Genomic DNA, 25,382 nt, shown 5'->3' on the forward strand with positions numbered 1-25,382 from the left:
CCGAGGTGGATAGGAGGGCAGAGGCGCAACCAGCACTCACAGTGGCCGCTCCAGCGGACTCCTGGGACACATCCTGCGCATCCTGGACGGTTTTCGACGCTTCCTTCGCCTCCCTCGTCTTGTCCTTGCCCTTTCCAGGGCGAAACTGCGTGTGCTGCGACACCTTCTCCTTCGCTTTGAAGCTAGCATCGCGTTTGGAGAAGTACTGCTCCTCGGAGTGGCCAGAGCGGCTGCAGAAAGCGCAGATGATGGCGGCAGCGACCTGGGATAGGACCGGGATTGTCGATAACACACCAGGCTGATTTTCTAGGGCGACAAACATGTCCTGGAGCGTCTCAAGCATGAGGGTGTCGTCCAGCAAGAGGGTCTGGCGAATTTGGCGGGCAGGGCGCGGATTAAAGCCATCAGAACGAGCTCATCGTTGAGTTTAGCGATGTTGAAGTCCTGGGGACGAAGGGCTTTCATCTCGGACTTGAGCTGCGAAGCTCGCGTCGAAAGCGTCGACAGGGACTCATCCTTGGCCTTGGAGAGGCTCAGGAGCGCATTGTAGGTGTTAAAAGGATCGTCTCTAATCGCCTCCAGATGCATCTGCTGCTCCCTCTCCACACACCCCCAGATCTCCCCAGCTGCCAGGTCCCTCCTGTTCTCAAAATTGCGCCTATCTCGGCGTTCTGAGGCGTCCAGGGGCTGAGTGAATGAAGGCCTGGTCTCTGAGCCCTTCTGAAGACAATGCAAAGAGCTGCAAGAGTTTGAAGTCTGGCCTCCATGTCAAGCCTCCCCATATCCATGCATTCTGTTCTCGGAAGGGCCGCAGGTGGTGCCTCCCCTTTCACACCGCTATCCTGTCCTCCTGCATCATTGTCATCATCTTCATCCCCGTGAGCTTCTTCTGTGTCCTCCCAATCAGCTCCATGCTGGAACTTCTTGTACATCACCATCTTTTCGTTCTGCAACACCCACTTCATCATCTGCGGGAACTCATCATGATGGTTTGATGTGCGCCACGGATGCTCCGGCGAAGTCAATATGCAGGCGCTCAAATAGCTCGGTGTTGTAGTTGTCGGTTGCACCAAACAGGTGGATTGACTGGACGTAGTGGAGTAGAGAATGTATCTTGGGTATATTGAGATCTTCGCATATCCCAAGGTCGACTAGAACTTGCTTGTGCTTGTGAAACATCGTCAAGGTGTCTTCTAGGTATTTGAGAGTGGTGTCGTCGTGAGTCAGGTACTGGGCAAGATAAATAGAGTCTAAGAGTGAGCGGAATGCGAGTAAGAGCGGCTTGGGTATACCACCTATGAGGCAACCAAGGAGAATGCGCGCCATCTCCTTTCGTTCCTTGCCAGATATCTGTGCCAGAGAGGAGATCCCATTTTTGAAATGTTGGGTGCTATGGGCCAGGGGAAGGCAGCGGAGGTGATTGTTAAGCTCGGATGGCGTGAGGAGCTCCTGGCACCAAGTGACCAGGTGCTTGAAGATGCCCTGGTACAACTGGTGGAGGACGTCAGGTGTTATGGACATGTGGATGTTGGAATAGTCCAAGTCCATCCAGAAAGGTTGTTTCACCATGCCACTGACGTCTTCCAGCATGCACTTGGCCTTGGTCGCACCCGCACCGAGGCCCTCCTCCCAAGTGTTGTGAATGACATCCTCTGTGTGCTCGGACATGCATTGATCACTTGCTCGCTCAGCCTCCAGCTTGTCTGAGGGCACTTGCACTTAGGGTGCATTCCATACTTGGAACAAGTGACTAGGCACTGCTCCGGGTAATCAGCCACGTAGCATGCTAGGATGGGGTACAAGCGCTGAACTGCACCATCACCAGCAGTAATTTCCAGCCCCTCTGTGCCAGCTCAGATGAGAGGCTTCAAGATTATGCGCATGGCGGCATGAAAGATCTTTTGCCCTCTGGCTTTGCATTCACGTTTGGTGAGGTTCTTCTTTCCGATCTTCGAGACCGGAAGGTACCCGAGCAGAATGCATGCATGTTCCGAAGGTTTGTGGCGGATAGCTCTGGGAATGTTGCCTAGGGTAAGGTAGACAGGGTATGCAGCTTTGTTGCCCAAGAACTGCGTAAGTTGTGTTTTGTCTGTCGCTATTATGATGGGTGCAACAGCCGCACCCTCCGGTAGATAGCTCTGAGAAATTCATGGCGAAGATATGTTAGCTATGTGCGCCAGCACAGTCCCGTAATCTTTGGCTTACCTGGATTGTGTTCCACCACAGTCCAGTCCACATTTCGGTGTAGATTTGGACCGCTCAGAACAGACCTGCTTTGGACGATAGACAATGTGGCTGGCATGCGAGGGATTGCCCTGTTGAGCTCGGAATTTATTCCGCATTTCTGCGAATTATTCTGAGCTCCATTGCCCTGTCCAAGTCGTGGAATGTGTCCTGGTGTGTTCTCCTTTATTCTACATGGACGCCATCACTATACCGTGCATACTGTACTTTCTCCGACGTCATTCCCTTCAGTCTACCATTTTCCATAATGTTTGCATCTTCAGGGATTTGAACCCCTGCACTCATCCGGTTTTTTCACTGCTTCGTTGATTTCGACTTTGTGGCTGTTTCTACTGTACACTTATGGTCACCTTATGTAACGCACACCGTAGACAGTCCGCCTCGTCGAGCTCTGAGTCCCTAAGACTTTACAGAGCTCGACTTAGGCCTTTGGAAATCGCTCTGAGGCGCACTGCAGCCAACACAAACCTCCTCCATGACCTCGTGTTCCGGTTGCACCTCGCTCAGAATGGCGGGGCACTCTGTCCCGTGGTAGGATGGACACTAAAGGGTGTCAGTAGTAGTCAAAAGCAAAGATTAAAAGACTTACGTAGTCAAAGACCTTGCCAAAGTTGCTCCTGCTGTTCTCCAGGCATACGACCGCGAGATGGTACACCTCCAAGCTTTTCTCTAAGCTGGGGCATATGGCGGTCAACTTTGCAACCACTGGAAATGGCGGGAGTACGGGCGGGAGTAGGCTGATGAGTCTCTTATCAAATCCGAGACCAGCCATTGAGACGAGAAGCGGTTGAGTGTGGTGAGTGAAGCGTAAGTGTGGTACGCAAGTTGAAGGAAAGCAATCTTTAAGCGCTAAAGAAGCGGTGACTAAGACTGTTTTGAGGCGCCCACGCTCACGCAGCACGGCTAGTAGGTGGTACAAACGATGTTATTGTGTATACGGGCTCAAACACAATACAAAAATGGTACACAGCAATGAAGACTAATAGTACATTTGAACAACTCCACGTAACCTGAATCTCCCGGCAGTCAAACGTGAATGTACTCGGACATCTCCCAGTTGTAGTACGGGGCCCGACACACCCCGTATCCATTCTCCCCAGGCCCGGGACGCATCACTACAACACCCAGCGGCATCCCGAAGTCCCTCACAGTCCAGTCAGCTGCCACGCACTTGCGCAGAATCTGCCGCCCAGATGTAGGGCTGCTGCGTGAAGCTGTGCTTCATGGGGCACGTAGGGGCCGAAGCAACGGCACCCGTGGCGCGGTCGCTCGCGCGGAAGGTAACACTGACGTTGGTCAGCTTGAAGGTGGGGATGTGGCGGAGGGGGAGGTGTAGGGTGAGGCGTTCGTTTGGGAGTGTGGCGGTCGGGATGAACGTCTGCCCTCTGACGTCGTAGAGGTCAAATCCTGCAGCCCCGAGGCCCGTGTGGGGCAACGGCTTCCATGGGCTCAGCCCCGGGAACATCTGCAGCAGCAGAGGCTGCTTGGCGGGACCAGGAATCTCCATCTCATGTCCTGTCTCATCCACCTTGCACAGGAGGGGAACGGACACCCGGTCATCAATGTCCTGGTAAGTTCCATTAGAAACAGAGGTGACATGAGGTGTAAGGGATGTACCAAGACGATGACTACTGTCTCCACTACCGCCACTCTGGGAGCCTCCTCCTCCGGGTGGTACACCCGCAACAAACTGGGGATTCTCCCCCCCATCACTCCGGTGGAAATCCTCGAACGCCCCCACGTAGACCCACCCACCCATCCTAAAAGGCCCCTGAAGCCCAAAGTATGACTCGTGGACTTGGTCCAGGATGACCCTCTGCATCTCCAGCGAGGGCTGCCACCAATCCGGGCACCGTACCATGGTACAGCCCATACTCTCATGCATCATGCACTGTAGTACATCAGCCACGTCGCACCTGTACATAGAAACGGACACTCGCGAAATCAAACAGCTCTCCAATGTGCTCCCTCTCCAGACACACAACCGTGACATGGTTCAGACCGCTTCCATGCGGGCATTGCCTCGTGCAGCCTCGGGTTATCTTTTGATAGGACGGGAGGCCATTTTGCACCAGTATGTTGATCAGGTGCGAGTCGATGCGCGAGAATGCCATGATGAAGCAGTTGGGAGTGACTAATGCATAGTGGGGGTGTACCCATGGGTGTCTGAGGGCATACCCATACCCATACCCACATGGGTTGCATACCTATGGCATGGGTATGGGTTTTGCATGGGTATCATGGGTACCCTTGGGTATGGGTACCATCATGGGTAGATCTATGTGCAGTTCATTGTACTCATAATTTTGCATGATGGGTAACATAATTGGCAAGATATGGGGTGTGTTGATCAGTATCATACTGGCCAAGTGAGCTCAGACCAGACTCACAACTGGCTTGCCAATTGGATGAATAACACCACAGAGCTGACACTGGGCCATGGAGATGGATGTGACTAGGGGCTGTTCTCTCAATGATGGGGTGGCAAGGCAGGATGTCATTATGGCACACATTTACTGCTACCATTATGAGAACAACCCCACTGACTGCATAGTTAATCACAACACAGAAGTTGGAGTTTCCAGTTTTGCAAGCCAGGACATATATCAATTAGATGGGAGGCACCTGCATGAGGGCAGTAGGCTGTTATGCAAGCAGCTTATATACATGCAAGAACAATGGAGAGGAGAGGTCAATTAAATGGGTCAAAGCAAAGTAACATAGGACAAATCCATCCAAGATGTGACAAAGGATTAAAGAACCTGATAAACAGTGACTATACCTTTATTTCCAGTACATATCACTACTTAGGTGGGGAGACCACAAGATTTGGGGAATAGCAAGTCTGTATATACCCCTTTACATGTGTTTGTTTTTGTTTGTTTATTTTCTTTTGCATCACTGAGGGTGAAGCCCTATGTAGACAGTACATACACTAATCCCAACATGTGTCTCTCGGGCTGTGGTCGCTTAGCATCACTGTCCGCTGAAGCTTCAGGCATGTATAGGAAGGGAAATGCAAGGATGGTTGATCAGATCAGGGGGAGTCTCCACCATTTCAAGGCCCATCTCCTGCTGTCTCGACAAGATCATTGCATTGCGCCTATGTCAGTGCCACTTTCGCCTTTCTCCATCCTTCGCTTTTACATGTGATTATAAAATGTCAGCTACTCATGCTCAATCATTTCATGTTATATGGTAAGTGGGAAATAACACTTTAGACCAGGGTGTGAACATGTATGAATAACATTGGAAATATTTCCTGCCATTTGTGGCAGTGTGCCTACTAGCACCCAATTTGGAAGTTGATCCTGGATGGTATCTGCCATGCCAGAGGAATGTCAATATCAACATATGGTGTCTAATGCAAATATAGTACCATTGTATGTGCACACACGGTCCCCCAGAAAATGACACTGGTTATTAAATACCTTGGGAGTGTGTCTGAAGATATAGAAATCCCTAGACTTATGACCAGAGAGCATGACCATTGTTACTAGGCATTACTAGAATACCCAGGAGAGGCAACAATGACCCCATGTGCAAGTCTTAGTATGCAGGCTGTTGTTAGGGACAAGGCATTTTTACAAGGAATTCCACATATGTGATCTTTGAATAGGATAAGCAGCAGTTGTTATCATTCCTGCACTTTGGTATCTTTATTTCATTTCCTCTTAATGGACTTCACTGTAGTATTCACAATGCCTTCTCACCACATTCAGGTGATCTTTTGTTTCTCACATTGTTATGCTTTGTAGCACTTGATTGTGTATGTACTGACTGGACTATTACCAGGCTCCTAGTACTTTCCTCAGGCCCCTTGTGACCAGATGATCTGAAAGCTGTTACTGGGTGACTATTAGCTCAGAATATTGATGATAATATTCCAGCTCATCAAGCTGTACACTATTTCTGAGTTTTCATAGGGCTACACTAGTGTTTCAGGTTATCATCCATGTGGTCCCTCATGTTTCACAGAGCACATGCTTGATGATCAGTGGCAATCATTAACACACATACCCTTGCCTTGCTTTTTCCCTACTTTTTGAGCCTTATTGTGCATCTTGAATTGCCTTGGAAAGTGCCATGGTGTACCAAGTCTTCTACTATTTTCCAGGATTCTAAGAAGTATTATATGTAGCTAAGAGGGAGGGAGTGCACTTGGGAAATTCAACAAAAGGAACATCCCTAAGAGCAAGTCCAAACATTTATCTCATCTACCACTTGCTGCTGTACTCCTATGTACCTTCAATAGTCCCTGACATCAGTGATCAATCCTTCCCATGACTCTATCAGTCTTGATATCATACATTAGCCCATTGCTGTTGGCTGAGCTCCACTCTAGTAACATACCTTAGTATGGCTTTGTACTACTGGTCAGTGCCTGGTAATCATTTATTTCAGTGTACAAATGGTGAGAGCAAACTGGACAGTCTTTGGTTGTATTCCTTGTATAACATGACAACTCTGGAAGGGCCTTTTTTCAGAATCCCTTACTGGTATACTTCTTGGTCTACTGTTGATTGGTTTGTCCTTGGGGAAGTACTTCTATATCAGAAGTTCTCTCTGATCAAGGGCTAATAATTGCACAACAGCAAGTCCCAGCTGAGTAGTTGTTACTGTAGTCAACCTCCCAGATTCCACTTCCTTGAGTTCTAGTTGATCTACAGGCATACTTCTTTGCAACATTTCCAAGCTATTTTCTCTTTGTTATTAGCACAAACCAGTAATACTGTTCATTAGTATTCTGATAATGATGGTCATTGACTTGGCAATTCACCAAGTAAGAAACAGATTCATGTTCTCAATGGAGAGCCTCATATGAATATGCAATTACTTACTCAATTGGGACATTGCTCATGATTGCAAACTATGATTCTCACATAAAAACAACCTCATAAATTAGCAGGCTACTCTGAATGTTTATACCATGAGATGGCAACTGGATGGTGCAAGATGCGGAAGATATGTCAGTACTCTATGCAGACAATATACTAGCAGTCTTGCTGAGCTTAACTTCTGATGTGGTCAAAATGTTTTACTCACAAACTGACACATATCAAACAAAAGGGATCGTACTGCCAGCTATGGCCCTCTCCCCAGCAAGTAAAGGCGGCACACTCTGGTGGTTGGCATAGAGATTATGATTTGATGACCCAGTATATTGTCGACCAGCCATTCTTGCTGGTCGTTGTTGCCGAAGTCGTAAAACAACTTGGCTTCCTGGTTGGGAAACAGATTGTCAAAGCCTGCGCACGCTCGCACTTTGTCCAGGCCCTCCAGCCCCGTCCGACCTTCAGCCACCCATGGCTATTCATCGGCGGTATCAAGGATGTGTTCAAGCTGGACAACCTGCCAAAATGCTGGGAGGGTACCAGAGAGAAGCAACTGGTGGAGGTTCTGGTGTTTTACCAGGTGCACCATGTCATTCTGATCTCTCGCAAGATTTGTACTTACACTTGTGTATTTTGCGCAGGATTCGAACATGCCGCTTTCCCTGCCGCTGATCAGCGATGTTCAAGGCAACGAGCTCGTCGTTTGGTTCCAAGCCGATCACTGCTCAAGTATTCCCCGGATTCCGCTGGTGGAGTTGCGACTACACAGGCCCAAAGAACATCAATGTCAACGCGCAGACCTTCGTGCCCAACTACCTGCGGCCGCAACCCTATTGATTCCCCCTTCCCCTGTGCCATGTCCCCATCATCAAAGGCAGGTCGGTCACTATGGTCAGACCATTCACACCAAGAACTACACCCTCGGCAAGCATCGGGAGATCATCCCGATGTGTTCGATGAAGGCGAGCTTCATGCCGAACATGGAGTTCGTCTGGCCGACCAAGGTCATTCTGCCGTGGCTACGCTTTCGCGTGAGCTGGAGGGTGGGGCATGACCGTCAACTCGGTGCGACTACCACTGTGTGCCCTTTGACGGGCAAGGATGGATGTACAGAGGAACCGGTCAGAGGGTAGGGGCTGGAGGTCCGGTGTTGAGCTGTCAAAACTTTGGTGTGTAGTTACTTGTATGATCTGTATTTGTTGTGCGTCTCCTACTCCATGTGTACGCTAAGTTAATAGATGGTGAGCACCGCACCAAAAAAGCAGTCGCATAAAGAGGACCCACCCAGACACTTTGTCCATTGACTCTCTTTGTAGTTGGAAGTATGTGGGTGCTCCCTGTATCATGGGCTCAGAAAATGTATGATTCCACTGACCTTGTACTCCTTGCTGTAACTAGTAATTCCCCTTATGTGGGCCATGATCACTCAATAATGGATACCTGCAGCACAAAGATCCCAGTTAACACTGAGAGTTTTCATAAGATTGACTCTGGTTTGCATGTCCATTGTATAATGGCATAGCCATCACAACAATGGATTCCAGATTTTGTTCACACTGTACTAATATTACAAAGTGAAACAGATACATTATACAAGTTGTGTTGTGCATCTACTCCTCTTACTAGAAAATTCTATAGGATAGCAATGTCATGAAGTGGGGCCACCAGACATACAAACTTACCATACATGTATATCACAGTCCTTGATGGTGTCTGCAGTGCTGGATAAATGGTAGATAAGATCAAATCAGATCTCCCCATAGCTTCATCCTGTGCTGACGTAGTCTGATACATGACAGAACATCTGTGCTGATTCATGCACATAGCCTGATACTAATATAAACATGTCTTTGCCTCATCTTGTCAGTGTGAAGCAGTGCCAATTACATGGTATGATGGTGCTATGCTTAGTTGTTGATCCCTCATAGATAATTGCCTGGAGCATATCTAACATCTACCCCATATATGGGCAGATGTAATACCAGATCCTATTGTCATGCAATGATCCTTGGGATATGGAGATATAGTACTAGGCAGTTCTTGGCTTGTTCATAGGGCAAGGAATAATTGTACCATGTATTAATGAAGTTGTCTGTTTGTTCAATGTATACTGTCACACATAGTGCAGTGTATACTGTTATTTCTCTACTGATTGGGCTCAGAAAAAGCCATTGTTGCTCTGGCAGTGGTACAGACTTACATTGCTAACAAGGGGCCATACTATAGTGAATAATTCTCAGGAGATATAGGATGGTCATCTTCTAGATCTCTAGTTATGATCCCTGAGGTACGAAGGTATCGTTCTTATGATGGACCACCATGAAATGCCTTAGTGATTCCTCCAAAATGGCAGTTTGTTCCCACAGTGCACGTGACTTGCAGCCACTCCAATAAGCAGAAATAAGTAACTGTTGGTAGGGGCTGCTTATCTGAGTCTGAAATCTCAGACTCCCAGATGACTCCACTCAAGGACTGCATATCTTTCTGATATTTATATTGTACTCTTCAGGTGTTTTAACATAGCTATGTACAAGACTTTGGGACATTAAGGCCCACACAGAATGAGGAGAGCTTGTTGAGTGCTAAGATGGCCAAGATTGTGACCCAATGTAGTAATGCTTCCCAAATGGCACACATATTCACCCCTGGGTCCATATTGTTATTTTGCTGCTTTCCACATACAATCCAAGAAACTAGCATAAGTAGCCAACACTGACTGAAACAGATAAACTTTGTAGCCAATGGGAATGCTTCAAAGTTACTGATCAGTGACTGGAGGCATAGACACATATAGTCTCATGTTTGCCTACAAGTTCAATGTCAGAATGGCCTCTTGATTGCCTTTGTAAGTCTGCATGATTTCCAGCGCAACAATGGCTTTTTCTGAGTCCAGAAAGTAGAGACAACACAGCATACACATTTAGCCCAACTTTGAAACTGCAATACTAGCAACAGTAGACATCACACAAACAGACACCATCATCAATGCACAGTGCTGATGATACCCATATGAATAAGCCAAGAGCTGCCTATTTTGTCTGTACTTTGGGTCATGTTTCCACATATCAAGGGCCAGTGCATGGCATTGAATGACAATGGGACCTGGCAATACATCAGTGCATCATGTGTTAGTAATTCATATGGAGGTTAGATATTCTCCAAACTTGCTGGGGAGAGGGCCATAGCTGGCAGTACGATCCCTTTTGTTTGATATGTGTCAGTTTGTGAGTAAAACATTTTGACCACATCAGAAGTTAAGCTCAGCAAGACTGCTAGTATATTGTCTGCATAGAGTACTGACATATCTTCCGCATCTTGCACCATCCAGTTGCCATCTCATGGTATAAACATTCAGAGTAGCCTGCTAATTTATGAGGTTGTTTTTATGTGAGAATCATAGTTTGCAATCATGAGCAATGTCCCAATTGAGTAAGTAATTGCATATTCATATGAGGCTCTCCATTGAGAACATGAATCTGTTTCTTACTTGGTGAATTGCCAAGTCAATGACCATCATTATCAGAATACTAATGAACAGTATTACTGGTTTGTGCTAATAACAAAGAGAAAATAGCTTGGAAATGTTGCAAAGAAGTATGCCTGTAGATCAACTAGAACTCAAGGAAGGGGAATCTGGGAGGTTGACTACAGTAACAACTACTCAGCTGGGACTTGCTGTTGTGCAATTATTAGCCCTTGATCAGAGAGAACTTCTGATATAGAAGTACTTCCCCAAGGACAAACCAATCAACAGTAGACCAAGAAGTATACCAGTAAGGGATTCTGAAAAAAGGCCCTTCCAGAGTTGTCATGTTATACAAGGAATACAACCAAAGACTGTCCAGTTTGCTCTCACCATTTGTACACTGAAATAAATGATTACCAGGCACTGACCAGTAGTACAAAGCCATACTAAGGTATGTTACTAGAGTGGAGCTCAGCCAACAGCAATGGGCTAATGTATGATATCAAGACTGATAGAGTCATGGGAAGGATTGATCACTGATGTCAGGGACTATTGAAGGTACATAGGAGTACAGCAGCAAGTGGTAGATGAGATAAATGTTTGGACTTGCTCTTAGGGATGTTCCTTTTGTTGAATTTCCCAAGTGCACTCCCTCCCTCTTAGCTACATATAATACTTCTTAGAATCCTGGAAAATAGTAGAAGACTTGGTACACCATGGCACTTTCCAAGGCAATTCAAGATGCACAATAAGGCTCAAAAAGTAGGGAAAAAGCAAGGCAAGGGTATGTGTGTTAATGATTGCCACTGATCATCAAGCATGTGCTCTGTGAAACATGAGGGACCACATGGATGATAACCTGAAACACTAGTGTAGCCCTATGAAAACTCAGAAATAGTGTACAGCTTGATGAGCTGGAATATTATCATCAATATTCTGAGCTAATAGTCACCCAGTAACAGCTTTCAGATCATCTGGTCACAAGGGGCCTGAGGAAAGTACTAGGAGCCTGGTAATAGTCCAGTCAGTACATACACAATCAAGTGCTACAAAGCATAACAATGTGAGAAACAAAAGATCACCTGAATGTGGTGAGAAGGCATTGTGAATACTACAGTGAAGTCCATTAAGAGGAAATGAAATAAAGATACCAAAGTGCAGGAATGATAACAACTGCTGCTTATCCTATTCAAAGATCACATATGTGGAATTCCTTGTAAAAATGCCTTGTCCCTAACAACAGCCTGCATACTAAGACTTGCACATGGGGTCATTGATGGGTATTCTAGTAATGGTCATAATCAATGGTCATGCTCTCTGGTCATAAGTCTGAAGATTTCTACATCATCAGACACACTCCCAAGATAATTAATCACCAGTGTCATGTTATTATGTGTGCACATAAAATGGTACTATATTTGGATGAGACACCATATTTTGCATGTTGACATTCCTCTGGCATGGCAGATACCATCCATCAACTGCCAAATTGGATGCTAGTAGGTAGGCACACTGCCACATATTTCCAATGCTGTTCAAATATCACACATGTTCACACCCTGGTCCAAAGTGTCATTTTTCCACTTTCCATATAAAATGAAAGGGCCCAGCATGAGTAAATAACATTTTATAATCACATGTAAAAAGATACAGTTGCAGCAAATGAGAGTACTGCCCAAGTCATATTATTGACTGGAGATCTATAAAAGGACAGCTTATATTGGCTCATAAGTCCATTGTAGTTCTTCACTGTTGCGTAGTAAGCAATGCAAGTCTACGCTATTTCCAGAGCAACCATGGCTTCTTCTGAGCCCCATCAGGACGAAATCACAGCATACACTGCAATATGAGTGCTAGTAGACATTGCACAAACAGACACCACTGTCAATACATTCTATATGAACAAGCCAAGAGCTGCCTACTCTACCTCCACATACCAAGGGCCATTGCATGAGAATAGGATGATGGTAGTGCATACAGAGGTTAGATATGCTCCAGGAAAAAATCATATGAGGAATTAACAACTAAGCATAGCACCATCATACTGTATAATTGGCACTGCTTCATATTGACAAGACCAGTCAAAGACATGCTTATACTGGACTGGTACAATAGAGCTGCTGACATCAGGCTATATGCATGAACTCTGCATTAGCAAATCTGAGATGTACTGTCTGTCATGCATGAGCCTACAACAGTCAGCACAATATCAAGTCATGGGATTTTCTGATTTCATCTTATTTCCTACTATTTATCTAGCATTGCAGAGACCATCAAAGACTTTAATATACTATGTGTGGTAATGTGGTGGCCCCACTTCATGACATTGCTAGACTATAGATTTTCTAGCAACAGTAGTAAATGCACAACACAACTTGTACAATGTCTTTGTATCACTTTCTAGGAGCAGTACAGTGTGAAAAAGCTCTGTGAACCCATAATATTTTCACATGTGACATTAACTGTGGCCTTTTGCCACAGGTGTTCACCATTTTCTGCATATGTCATTGCCTGTCCAAGGGTTTACACAGAAGCCAATCAATACTTACAGCAAGCAGTATAAGGTGAGTGGAATCATACAGAATATTCTCTTGTTTTATCCGCATTTTCTGAGCCCAGACATAGGAGGTAACTCAGACTTTCCATTTTTGGAAGGTCAGTTACCACATATGGCATGTTTCACATCTCATATAGCCACACAATTCACAGGCAGTTGGTAAGCATCACAGGAAGCATAAACAATGTGATAGAACCAGTGTGTGCAGAGGCATATGTATTTGCTTTTGCTTTGTGAATGGTGCCATATTTATATGAATCTATGGGAAGGCATAATATGTACTGCATCTGACATCATATACATGACTGGGAATATTACCAATTGTTTTTGAATTTTTGGGAGACCATAGCACAGCAAATACAGTGTCACTGATGAGCTTGTGGATTGCATTCAAACTCAGCCCAACAGCTTGGCAGTCTGCCTTTTTGGGGCCCATTGAACAGTTGAACTAAACAGAACAGCCTAGGATCCTCTCTGGAATTGCTAGTCCCTGAGAATTTCAGGTGACAGTGGTGCTTACAAGATGGACCAAGATCACTGAAAGAGTGGCTTGTATCAGGCTATGCATGGGTCATTCTGCATTATTATATGTTTTCTGCCATATTGGAGCCTCAACAGTCAACTCAATATGAATCCATAGTACCATCTGATTTTGTTCTGATTTTTCTGCTATTTATCCAGTCCTGCAGAGGCCATGCATGGCCAACTTCCCAAATGGGCAGGGGACTAACCATATATGACAGTTTTGTATGTTCAATATCCCCCACTCTCATACATGTAAGAACTGTCTAGTACAAGCATCATATACACACCAAGATTTGCCTATATAGTATCACTTGCCAAGGTCAGTACTCTGTGAAAAACAACAAGAACACCTATCTGGGCACCCCTGTCAGTACCCAAGGGAGAAGCAATATTTTGGGATTTTTCCGCAGTTAATGGGGCTCTCAGTTAGTGCTGCTCGAAGCCATCAAAAAACTCGGCATGAAGAGCTGAGACTAAAATATTACTTTAAAAGGAATATTTGTCAGCATTCCAGCCAATGAGAGTGCTCCAAAATCCCTTTTGAGTGACCGGAGTCGTCGACAGGCCGGAATTCCGGCCTGTCGACGACTCCGCTTCGGCAGTGGGCGCCTAACTGAGCGCTTAGTAAGCGATGTAAGTGCACACTGTTACTGCAGCAAAACTGGCTTGTTTTGGGCTCAGAAAAGTGCAGTAAAATCGGACAATATTCCAGGAGATATGTGGAGCATCTCTGAGCATATTGACAAGTAGAGAGACTTCCCATATATGGACATTTAGTACTGGGACACTAACATATGCATGTTATGACAATATTTCTCCATTCATAGCACTGCTGTGCATGTTCCAGAATCATCAATGTGTTGGAAGCAATGTAAATGGCCATACAAGTTATATGGCATGTGTTTCAGATGCAACAGAACAAATACATATTCACACAGAGTCACCGCTGTTTTTTATATTAGCATTTTGCTACTCATTCAACCACTTCTCTCAGGAAACTATCATAGACACTCTGATTGAAGGTCAATTGGGTGAGCTTACTATCTCTAAACCAGTTGATCATACTTCAGTCATTGTATCACAGTCAAATGCCACCAAATCATGTCTGCAGAGGTATGTGTGTTTCTCTGTTGTCTGAATTGTGAATATGGGCAAGTCCTTCAAATCATAGCCACTGGGGGTGATATACTGGATTGATGTCTTACATACAGCAGGTAGTACAAGTGAGTCCAGTTGCACAGAATATTCCCTGATTTTCTGAGCCCAGACTGAGCAGCTGCATGGAAATTACCATTTGAGGAAGGTTAGCTACCCTTTATGGCAAGTTTCAGATGTCATAAAGACATACAGAATCTATGGGCAGTCTGCAGGCATCAAAAGAGTCACTTTGAAGGTGAAAACAAATGCACTGACATGCACAGAGGCACATGTGTATTTTTTTGTTTTGTGATTTGTGCCATAACCACTGCAGTTGATGGGCAAGACACAGCAGCTATATACTCTATGACATCATACCTATCCTAGAGAGTATTTGGGGGATTTTCCGCATTTTATTGAGGTCACAGTGCAGGAGATACAGTGCCACTAAGGAGCCTGTGGCCGGGATTCAAACTCAGCTCAAAACCTCGGCAGCCTGCCTGATTAGGGTAGAAAAGGGGCTTGTTGCACCAATCAGAGCAGCTCAGCATCTATATGTATACCTAGTCTGTGTCTATGTGCAAGAGAAAGCCAGTGGCTGGATAATTGCCATATGGAGTATGTGACCTTCCCAAAGAAGAATCCAACACAAACAGGGACATGTAGGGCTCAGAAAAATGCATAAAATCTCTGAAATAAAGAGATGCATCGAAGACAAGTGTATGATGACTTTGAGCTGTAATGGTCACCGTTACATTGTATACAAGGGTCGTAATATGGTAAAAGATGCTCACATTGCCCATTATAGACTAAATTTATAGTCCTTATTACCTATATTATAGAAGCTACTGAGCAGTCCACAGTGTCTAAACCACACATATACATTACAGTGTACACATAGACCATATTTGAGTCATAAACAAGCACTTTGAATCTGCAGAGGCACATGTGCATTTTTTTGATTTGCATTTCCTGGGTGAGCCAGTGACTGTATATACTCAATAGAATTTCTGTATACTCACTGAATGAAGGGCTATCAGATGAGCATACTATGTATACTATGATTTGTCAGTAGCTGAGACTATGTAGGCCCTACAGTGTGTGAGCGCTTGCGGCATTGAGCCACCAAGCTGCCAGTCACATGATATGTTTACCAGTTTCCTTATTGGGGGAACTGCTAAGGTGTTTTATGGGCCTCATATCCATAACTGAGCGCTTAGCCACTGCATTTGTTTGTATCTGTTGGTCCAAGTCGTGTCGTCTGGGAGTCTGAAATTTCAGACTCAGATAAGCAACCCATACTAACAGTTACTTATCTCTGCTTATTGGGGTGGCTGCAAGTCACGTGCACTGTGGGAACAAACTGCCATTCCGGAGGAATCACTAAGGTGTTTCATGGTGGTCCATCATAAGAACGATACCTTCGTACCTCAGGGATTGTACAATTACCATATGAGGGATCAACAACTAAGTGTAGCACCATCATCCTGTAGAAATGGCACTGCTTCATACTGACAAGATGAGGCAAAGTCATGCCTATACTGGTACAATGCACTCTCACAGAGTTTTTGCCATCAGGGTATGTGCATGAAACTCTGCCTTAGCACAGATGTCCTGTCATGTATCAGCCTACAAAAATCACCACAATATGCAGCTATAGGAGCATCTGATTTTATGTTATTTCCTGCCATTCATCTAACATGAAAGACTGGCAAGATTACCAATTGAGAATATGGTGAGTTTGCATGTCTGGTGGCCCCACTTCATGACATTGCTTGTGTAAAGAGTTCTTGTTGAGCCCAAATTTATTACACATTTCTGCAGATTATTCTGAGCTCCATTGCCCTGTACAAGTCATGGAATGTGTCCTGGTGTGTTGTCCATTATTCTACATGGACACCATCACTATACCATGCATACTGTACTTTCTTCAACATCATTCCCTTCAGTCTACCATTTTCTATAGGGTTTGCATCTTCAGGGATTTGAACTCCTGCTGTCACGGAGCTAGGTCCAACACAACTCAAAACAAAAGCAAACAAAACTATACTTGAACCTCCTGGTGTTGGATCATAGTCAACAACAGTCTAACAGTGCTGAACGCAATGCTAGCAACTCCAAGTTAGTATCATTGTACTGGTACTTAGTACAACAGTGGGTGCTTACTTAGCAACTCCAAGAGGATGAGCTGGAGTGCTAGGCAGCGTACAGGCTACTATATATACTGTCCAGGTTTAGGGCAGGTCTGCCTACACTGGCTACCAAGACTGAGGTCACATGTATGTATGAGTCAGAATGAGTTAGGCAGGCTAGGCACTGCCACAGGCCGATGATGCAAGTGAGAATACATAAGCAAGGGCACATGACGAGACAGGTCACAAGACAAACCCTAGCACATGATGTGTCACGTGACTAGTCAGAAAGTCGTTCCAGGTAAAGTCTACCATACAGCGTATAGTACAAGTCCGTAGAAAATGAGCAAAAATAGAATAAAACAAGGCAAAAATATTGGGCCTCCGTGTCATACCATGACACCTGCACTCATCCGCTTTTTCACTATTTTGTTGATTCCGACTTTGTGGCTGCTTCTACTGTACAGATGTGGCTGTATTACATAATGCATGCCATAGAAAGTCCACTTCATTGAGCTCTAAGTCCCTAAGATCTGACAGAGCTCAACTTAGGCCTTTGGAAATCACTCTGAGGTGCACTGCAGCCAACAGTTCTCTAGTAAGAACAGCAAATACACAACATGACTTACACACTCTGTGTCACTATGCCTATGCCAATTTACAAGTGACATGCCATTATTTGGCATGTTTTAGGGCCCTTGTACCACAGATGTTCACTGCTGGGACATAATTCTCTGATCATAATGTTTACACAGAAGCCAATCACTATGTACAACAAGCAGTACAAGGTGGGTGGAATCATACATAATAGTTCCTTGTTTTGTCTGCATTTTCTGAGTCCAGACTCAGCAGGTGAATCAGGCTTTCCATTTTGGGAAGGTCAGTTACTGCGTACAGGCTGTACAGCAGGTGCCAGATTACAATCCCTGAGGTATGAAGGCATTGTTCTTATGATGGACCACCATGAAACACCTTAGTGATTCCTCTGGAATGGCAGTTTGTTCCCGCAGTGCACGTGACTTGCAGCCACCCCAATAAGCAGAGATAAGCAACTGTTAGTATGGGTTACTAATCTGAGCCTGAAATTCCAGACTCCCAGATGATGCAGCTTGCACCAACAGATACAACAAATACAGTGGTTAAGTGCTCTGTTATGGATATGAGGCCCATGAAACACCTTAGCTGTTCCCCCAGTAAGGAAACTGGTGAACATATCATGTGACTGGCAGCTTGGTGGCCCACTGCTGCAAGCACTCACACACTGTAGGGCCTATATAGTCTCAGCCAGTAACAAATCATAGTATACATAGTATGCTCATCTGATAGCCCTTCATTCAGAGAGTATACAGAAATTCTATTGAGTATATACAGTGGTTGGCTAACCCAGGAAATGCAGAACAAAAAAATGCATATGTGCCTCTGCAGATTCAAAGTGGTTGTTTATGACTCAAATATGGTCTATGTGTACACTGTAATGCATATGTGTGGTTTAGACACTGTGGACTACTCAGTAGCTTCTATAACACAGGGAGTAAGGACTATAATGGGTAATCTGAGCATCTTTTGCCATAATATGGCCCTTGTATACAATTTAATGGTGACCATTGCAGCTCAAAGCAATCATACACTTGCCTTTGATGTGTCTGTATATTTCATGGATTTTCTGCATTTTTCTGAGCCCCATATCCACCAGTTTGTGTAGGATTCCTCTTTGGGAAGGTGACATACTCCATATGGCAATTATGCAGCCACTGGCTGTCTCTTGCACATAGACACAGATTCAGTTACACATACATGCATCTGTACTTGGACTATCATCTTATGGGGATGTCCACTACATGAGTAGTTCCTGGAGTGGTGTAGTAAGCTATATAAATAAGCTCACTGGGGCCACAGCAACTATCTTACAAGGTTATTGAGGATATCTGATGTCAAAATGATGGCATAGACAGCTTCAATCACACTGCCTGGGCCATTTACAATATTCTCTGATTTTTCCGCTGTTTCATGAGTCTATACAAGCCCTCTGCACAGTAACAGTGCTCACTTACATCACTTACTAAGCACCCAGATGCCGTTCAGAGGTGCATCTGTGCGGAAATTTGGCATGGAGCGCCACAAAGTGTTCATTGGCGGCAACAATATCAAATTGGGCCAGATGAAGCTCACATCCATCTTCACCTCATTCCCCATCAGTGCAGGCATCAAGCCATCCACAATTGCATGCTACAATAGCCACCTCAGCAATAATGACAGGCACAACTTCTCTGTGGAGCCGCAATTCAAGACCAAGGATGTCAGCAAGTGCAGCATCATCGCCTGACCACCTCACCACCAGTCATACCAAGTCCAAGGGTGTGTTGAGAAATGATACCTTTAATGTTCCTTTTTTGTGCGGTGAAAGCTCAGGAACAGGAAACCAGTTCTGCACATTTTCCCAACATTTTCCACACATTTTCCAGCTTGGAACAGGCAAGCTGGCTCCAGCCCAACTACAAACCAGGAAATGTGAGTATTTCCAACACTTTTCTGTACATGTTCTGGAGTGGACAAGGCAATCTCAACACAAGCAGGAAAATGTATGCAATATGGTCAGGAATGTTTACACGTTGCATACCATAAAAGGTTGGTAGCTGTGACTGTGATGGGAGACCAAGTACCTGCTATTTTTCTAACATGTTCTTTGTGGTAACATTCACCATTGCCTGTTGTGTAGCCTGCTATTGTGCAGTCACCTTAGTTTGGGCAGGCTCCATGGCCATGAGAGCTTTTTCCTGATTGGCAGGAAGAAGAGTCTGCAGGTGCTCAGTCCTTGGGCATGGGCTGGGAAGGGCCCAGGTACTGAGCAGCTCCACCCCATGTGATGCCGTGCGTGAAGCCACTGAAGTCATGCAGCAGCATGCAGCTCGGAGCAGATCCGGGCAGATTTTGATGCCACACGTACTCCAGGAATTTCTGAGTAGATGAATTTTTCATCAAGTCTCAACATTCAGCGCTAAATTCCTGCTTGTCTCCTAATAGCCTCCCCACCAAGCCTGTCACTTCATCTGTGAACAAATGGTGGCAACCAAACCTCAACCAAGCCTAGATTTTCCTCACAAGTCAAGCACCAGGAGGAGAGGAAGAGGCAGGGAAAGAGAGAAGGCAGAACTGCTTGGGACTTGCTGGGGAGAGGGCCATAGCTGGCAGTACGATCCCTTTGGTAGGATACATGTCAATTTATGAACAACTTCATGCTGCCCGCATCAGAAGTCATGCTTGGCAAGACTGCTAGTATATTGCCTATGCATAGAGTACTGACATATCTTTAACATTTTGCACTTCAGAGTAGCCTGCTAATTTATTAGGTTGTTGTCATATGAGGATCATAGCTTGCAATCATGAGCAACAGACATTATGGATCTGTTTCTTACTTGGTAAATTGCCAAGTTGCTTATCAATATGATCTGAATACTAATGAGCAGTGTTACTGGTTTGTATTGATAGTAACATAGAGCAAATAGCTTGGGAATGTTGCAAAGAAGTAAGGAGAGCCTCTAGATCAACTAGAACTCAAGGAAGGGGAGTCTGGGGGTTGACTACAGTAACCACTACTCAGTTGGGACTTGCTGTCAGTGCTGTTGTGCAAGTATTAGCCCTTGATCAGAGAAATTCTGATACCAAAGGATGTCTTTCAGTAGATTGTTTACAGTACTTCCCCAAGTCCAAACCAATCAACAGTGGAGGATGGAACCAATATACAGAGGAGAAGTATACCAGTAAGGAATTCTGAAAAAGGCCTGTCAAGAATTGATGTGTTATACAAGGAATACAACCAAAGAATGTGCAGTTTGCTCTCACCATAAGTGAACAGTTACCAGACACTGACCAGTAGTACAAAGCCATACTAAGGTATGTTACTGGATTGGAGCTCAGCTCCTGAGTCAATAGTAATGGGCTCATGTAGTACAATGTGAAGCAATGTATCACCATAGTAAGTGCCATCAAGACTGATAGAGTCATGGGCAGGATTGATCACTGATGAATTGAAGGTACACTGGCATAAGAAAGAGTACAGAAGCAAGTGGTAGATGAGATAAATGTTTGGACTTGCTCATAGGGATGCTCCTTTTGTGCATTCATGCACAGCCTTTTAGCTACATAAAATACTTCATAGAATCCTACAAAATAGTAGAAGACTCAGTACACCACTTTCCAAGGCCATTCAAGATGCACAATAAGCTCACAGGCTCATTGTAAGGCAAGGGTAGATGTGCCAATAATTCTCACTGATCATCAAGGATGTGCTCTGTGATTCATGACACACCACTTGCATGTTATCCTGAAACACTAGCACAGCCTTATGAACACTCAGAAATAGTGTACAGCTTGTCAAGTCACTCATAGATTACCTACCAGCTGAGATAATATATCAATAGATAACATAGTCTGAGCTAATAGAACCCCAGTAATATCTTTCAAAGCATCTGGTCACAAGGGGTCTAAGGAGAGCACTAGAAGCTTGGTAATAGTCCAGTCAGAACATACACCAATAGGTGCCACAAAGAATAACAATGTGGGGAAAAAAGATCACTGAAATCTGGTCAGAAAGCATTGTGAACCCCAAATGAAGTCCATTAAAAGAATCTAGAATAAAGATAACAAAGCCCAGGAGTGATAACAATTCCTGCTGCCTACCCTAGTCAAAGACCATATCTATGGAATTTCTTGTAAAAAAAAAAGGGTTTTCAATGCCTTGTCCTAACAACAGACTGCATACTAAGACTTGCACATGGGCCTTTCCTGGGTATTCTAGTAATGCATACTATCAATGGTCATGCTCTCTGATCATAAGTCCAAGGATTCAGACATACTCCCAAGATAATCACCAGTGTCATTTTCTGGCTGACTGTTCATTATTTTGTGTGCACATACAATGTATGGTACTATATTTGGATTAGACACTATATTTTTATGTTGACATTCCTTGGGCATGGCAGATACCACCCAGGATCAACTGCCAAATGGTGTACTGGTAGGCACAGTGCCACAAATTTCCAATGCTGTTCAAATATCACACATGTTCACACCTGGGTCTAAAGTGTTATATTTCCACTTTCCATATAACATGAAAGGACCCAAGATGAGTAGCTGATATTTTATCATCACATGTAAAAGGAAACAGTTGCAGCAAATGAGAGTACTCCCAAAGTCATATTATTGACTAGAGATTTATAAAAGGACAGCCATATATTGGCTCAGACATCCATTGTAATATGGCCTCTTCACTGTTGCTTAGTAAGCAATGCAAGTCTGCATTATTTCCATGGCAACCATGACTTCTTCTGAGCCCAATCAGGAAGAAATCACAGCATACACTGCACAAACAGACACCACTGTCAATACATTTTTGCCCATATGAACAAGCCAAGAGCTGCCTATTCTATCTTCACATACCAAGGGCCATTGCATGAGAATAGGATGATGGTAGTGCATACAGACATTAGATATGCTCCAGGCAAAAATTATATGAGCAATTAACAATCAAGCATAGCACCATCATACTGTATAATTGGCACTGCTTCATATTGATACAATCAGTCAAAGACATGCTTATACTGGACTGGGACACTAGAGCTGCAGACATCAGGCTGTGAACTCTGCATTAGCACATCTGAGATGTACTGTCATGCATTGGCCTACAACAGTCAGCACAATATGATGTCATGGGATCATCTGATTTTATCTCATTTCCTACCATTTATCTAGCATTGCAGAGACCATCAAAGCATTTGATCACCTATGTGTGGTGTCCCTACTTTATGACATTGCTAGCCTATAGACTTTCTAGCAACAGTAGTAGATGCACAACACAACTTGTACAATGTCTTTCTATCACTTTCTAGGATCAGTACAGTGTCATAAAGCTCTGCGAACCCATAATATTGATAGCTATGCCATTCACATGTGAGACAGAGCCAATATTATGAACATACTCAGCATTAACTGTGGCCTTTGTGCCACAGGTGTTCACCATTTTCTGCATATGCCATTGCCTGCCAAAGGGTTTAGACATGAGCCAATCAATACTTATAGCAAGCAGTACAAGGTGAATGGACTCATCCAGAATATTCCCTTGTTTTATCCACATTTTCTGAGCCCAGACACAGCAGATAACTCGGACTTTCCATTTTGAGAAGGTCAGGTACCACATATGGCATGTTTCATTCAGGTCTCATATAGCCACACAATCCATAGGCAGTTGGCAAGCATCACAGGAAACACAAACAAAGTGAAAGAACCAGTGTGTACAGAGGAATATGTATTTTATTTTGCTTTGTGAATGGTGGGTGCCATGTTTATATGAATCCATGGGAAGGCATACTATGTACAGCCTCTCTGACATCATATACATGACTGGGAATATTCCCAATTGTTTTTGATTTTTTGGGAGACCATAGCACAGCAAATACATTGTCACTAATGAGCTTGTGGCTTGCATTCAAACTCAGCCCAATAGCCTGCCTTTGCAGGGCCTATTGAAGAGTTGAACTGAACAGAATAGCCTAGGATCCTGTCTGGAGCTGCCAGTCCCTGAGAATTCCAGGTGATAATGGTGCTTACAAGATGGACCAAGACTCATTGAAAGAGTGGCTTGTATCAGGCTATGCATGGGAAACTCTGCATTATTATATGTTTTCTGCCATATGGCCTCAACAGTCAACCCAATACAAATCCATAGTACTATCTAATTTTTCTTTGATTTTCCTGCTATTTATCCAGTCCGGCAGAGGCCATGCATGGCCAACTTCCCAAATGGGCAGGGGACTAACCATATATGGCAGTTTTGTATGTTTGATATCCTCCACCTCACATAGCCCATACATGTGGAACTGTCTTGTACAAGCATTTTGCTTATATCCCCAGTATCACTTGCCAAGGTCAGTACTCTGTGAAGAACAACAAGAACACCTAATCTGGCACCCTTGTCAGTACTCAAGGGGCATTCCATGGAGAAGCAATATTTTGGGATTTTTCTGCATTTAATGGGGTTCTAGTAAGAGCTCAGTGAGTGTGGCTTGAAGCCATCAAAAAACTCGGCATGAAGAGCTGAGATTGAAAGATTACTTTAAAAGGGAATCTTTGTCAGCATTTCAGCCAATGGGAGTGCTCCAAAATCCCCTTTGAGTGACCGGGGTCGTCGACAGGCCGGAATTCCGGCCTGTCGACGACTCCGCTTCGGCAACGGGCGCTTAGTCGAGCGCTTAGTAAGCGATGTAAGTGCACACTGTTACTGCAGCACAATTCACTTGTTCTGGGGTCAAGAAAATGCGGATTAATCAGACAATATTCCAGGATATATGTAGAGCATCCCTGAGCATATTTACAAGTGGAGAAGATTCCCTATAGGGTCATTCAGTGCTGAGACATCAAAACATGCATGTTATTACCAATTTTCCCCACCAATAGCTGTGCCGTGCAACTTCCAGACACATCCATGCATTGTAAACTATGCACATATCTATACAGGTCATAGGCAATGTGTTTCAGAGACAACAAGCCATTCATATCTGCACAGTCACTTGTGATTCTCTAAATGTTGTCCTTTGTTCTTCATTCCTCCAATGTATGATTAACCCTTTGAATGATGGGCTATCAAATGAGTTTATCATCTCTATAACCTCTATAAGAGTTGATTAGATTTCAGTGAGTGTATCCCAATCAAATGCCACATTCATGCATGTGTTTCTCTGTTTCCTGAATTTCAAACAACTGGGCAAGTCATACTAGTGATATATTGTGGGGGCCTCCATACAAGATGAATTGCCTTCATAAACAAGGCAATACAGATGAGTCTGATTACACATAATATTCCCTGATTTTATCTGCATTTTGTGAGCCCAGACTGAGCAGGTTAAGCAAAATTACCATTTTAGGAAGGTCAGCTACCCTATTTAGCAAGTTTGAGATGTCAGAGAATCTGTGGGCAGCATATAGGCTTCAAAAGAGAGACTTTTGAGGTGAAAAGGGATGCACTCATGTGCACAGAGGCATTTGCATGTTTTTTTGTTTTGTGAATTGTGCCATGACCAGTGAAGGTAATGGGCAAGTCACAGCAGCTATAGACTCTATGACATCATACCTATCACAGAGATTATTTTGGGAATTTTCCGCATTTTAGTGGGTCCACAGTACAGCAGGTACAGTGCCACTAAGGAGCTGTGGCTGAGATTCAAACTCAGCTCAAAACCTCGGCAGCCTGCCTGATTAGGGCAGAAAAGGGCTTGTTGCACCAATCAGAGCAGCTCGGCATCCCTCTCGTGCCGTTCGGAGGTGCAACCGTGCCAAATTTCCGCATGGTTGCACCTCCGAACGGCATCTGGGCGCTTGATGGGCGCTTAGTAAGCGATGTAAGTGCGGACTGTTACTGTGCTTAAGAGAGCTTGTATAGGCTCAGAAAAAAGCGGAAAATTGAGACAATATTCAAAATGATCCAGGCAATGTGA

The 25,382-nt window shown here is 44.4% G+C and overlaps 5 protein-coding genes across 5 annotated transcripts; 3 read left to right on the plus strand and 2 right to left on the minus strand.

The window, feature by feature from the left end:
* Nucleotides 1-1,853: 1,853 nt before the first annotated feature.
* B0H18DRAFT_1125241 (uncharacterized protein) lies at nucleotides 1,854-3,016 on the minus strand (the record flags this gene model as incomplete). Its single annotated transcript, XM_048034971.1, has 3 exons — nucleotides 1,854-2,138; nucleotides 2,713-2,787; nucleotides 2,834-3,016. 3 exons carry the CDS (start codon nucleotides 3,014-3,016, stop codon nucleotides 1,854-1,856), a joined length of 543 nt encoding a protein of 180 aa, XP_047886820.1.
* A 384-nt stretch (nucleotides 3,017-3,400) lies between these two features.
* B0H18DRAFT_1125242 (uncharacterized protein) lies at nucleotides 3,401-4,358 on the minus strand (the record flags this gene model as incomplete). The annotated part of the gene is made up of 2 exons (XM_048034972.1): nucleotides 3,401-4,135; nucleotides 4,179-4,358. The coding sequence occupies 2 exons, from the start codon at nucleotides 4,356-4,358 to the stop codon at nucleotides 3,401-3,403; spliced, it is 915 nt and encodes a 304-aa protein (XP_047886821.1).
* Nucleotides 4,359-7,395: 3,037 nt separating this feature from the next.
* Nucleotides 7,396-8,212, plus strand: B0H18DRAFT_1125243 (uncharacterized protein; the record flags this gene model as incomplete). Its single annotated transcript, XM_048034973.1, has 2 exons — nucleotides 7,396-7,659; nucleotides 7,721-8,212. 2 exons carry the CDS (start codon nucleotides 7,396-7,398, stop codon nucleotides 8,210-8,212), a joined length of 756 nt encoding a protein of 251 aa, XP_047886822.1.
* A 5,604-nt stretch (nucleotides 8,213-13,816) lies between these two features.
* Nucleotides 13,817-15,390, plus strand: B0H18DRAFT_959593 (uncharacterized protein; the record flags this gene model as incomplete). The annotated part of the gene is made up of 9 exons (XM_048042830.1): nucleotides 13,817-13,849; nucleotides 13,933-13,946; nucleotides 13,973-14,052; nucleotides 14,121-14,260; nucleotides 14,475-14,498; nucleotides 14,622-14,658; nucleotides 14,712-14,740; nucleotides 14,799-14,850; nucleotides 15,152-15,390. 9 exons carry the CDS (start codon nucleotides 13,817-13,819, stop codon nucleotides 15,388-15,390), a joined length of 648 nt encoding a protein of 215 aa, XP_047886823.1.
* A 2,273-nt stretch (nucleotides 15,391-17,663) lies between these two features.
* B0H18DRAFT_1125244 (uncharacterized protein) lies at nucleotides 17,664-19,219 on the plus strand (the record flags this gene model as incomplete). The annotated part of the gene is made up of 3 exons (XM_048034974.1): nucleotides 17,664-17,684; nucleotides 17,740-17,775; nucleotides 18,968-19,219. The coding sequence occupies 3 exons, from the start codon at nucleotides 17,664-17,666 to the stop codon at nucleotides 19,217-19,219; spliced, it is 309 nt and encodes a 102-aa protein (XP_047886824.1).
* Nucleotides 19,220-25,382: the final 6,163 nt, after the last annotated feature.

This window comes from Fomitopsis serialis (genome assembly GCF_022376445.1).
Source record: "Fomitopsis serialis strain Sig1Antser10 chromosome Unknown B0H18scaffold_148, whole genome shotgun sequence".
NCBI classification, from domain to species: domain Eukaryota; kingdom Fungi; phylum Basidiomycota; class Agaricomycetes; order Polyporales; family Fomitopsidaceae; genus Fomitopsis; species Fomitopsis serialis.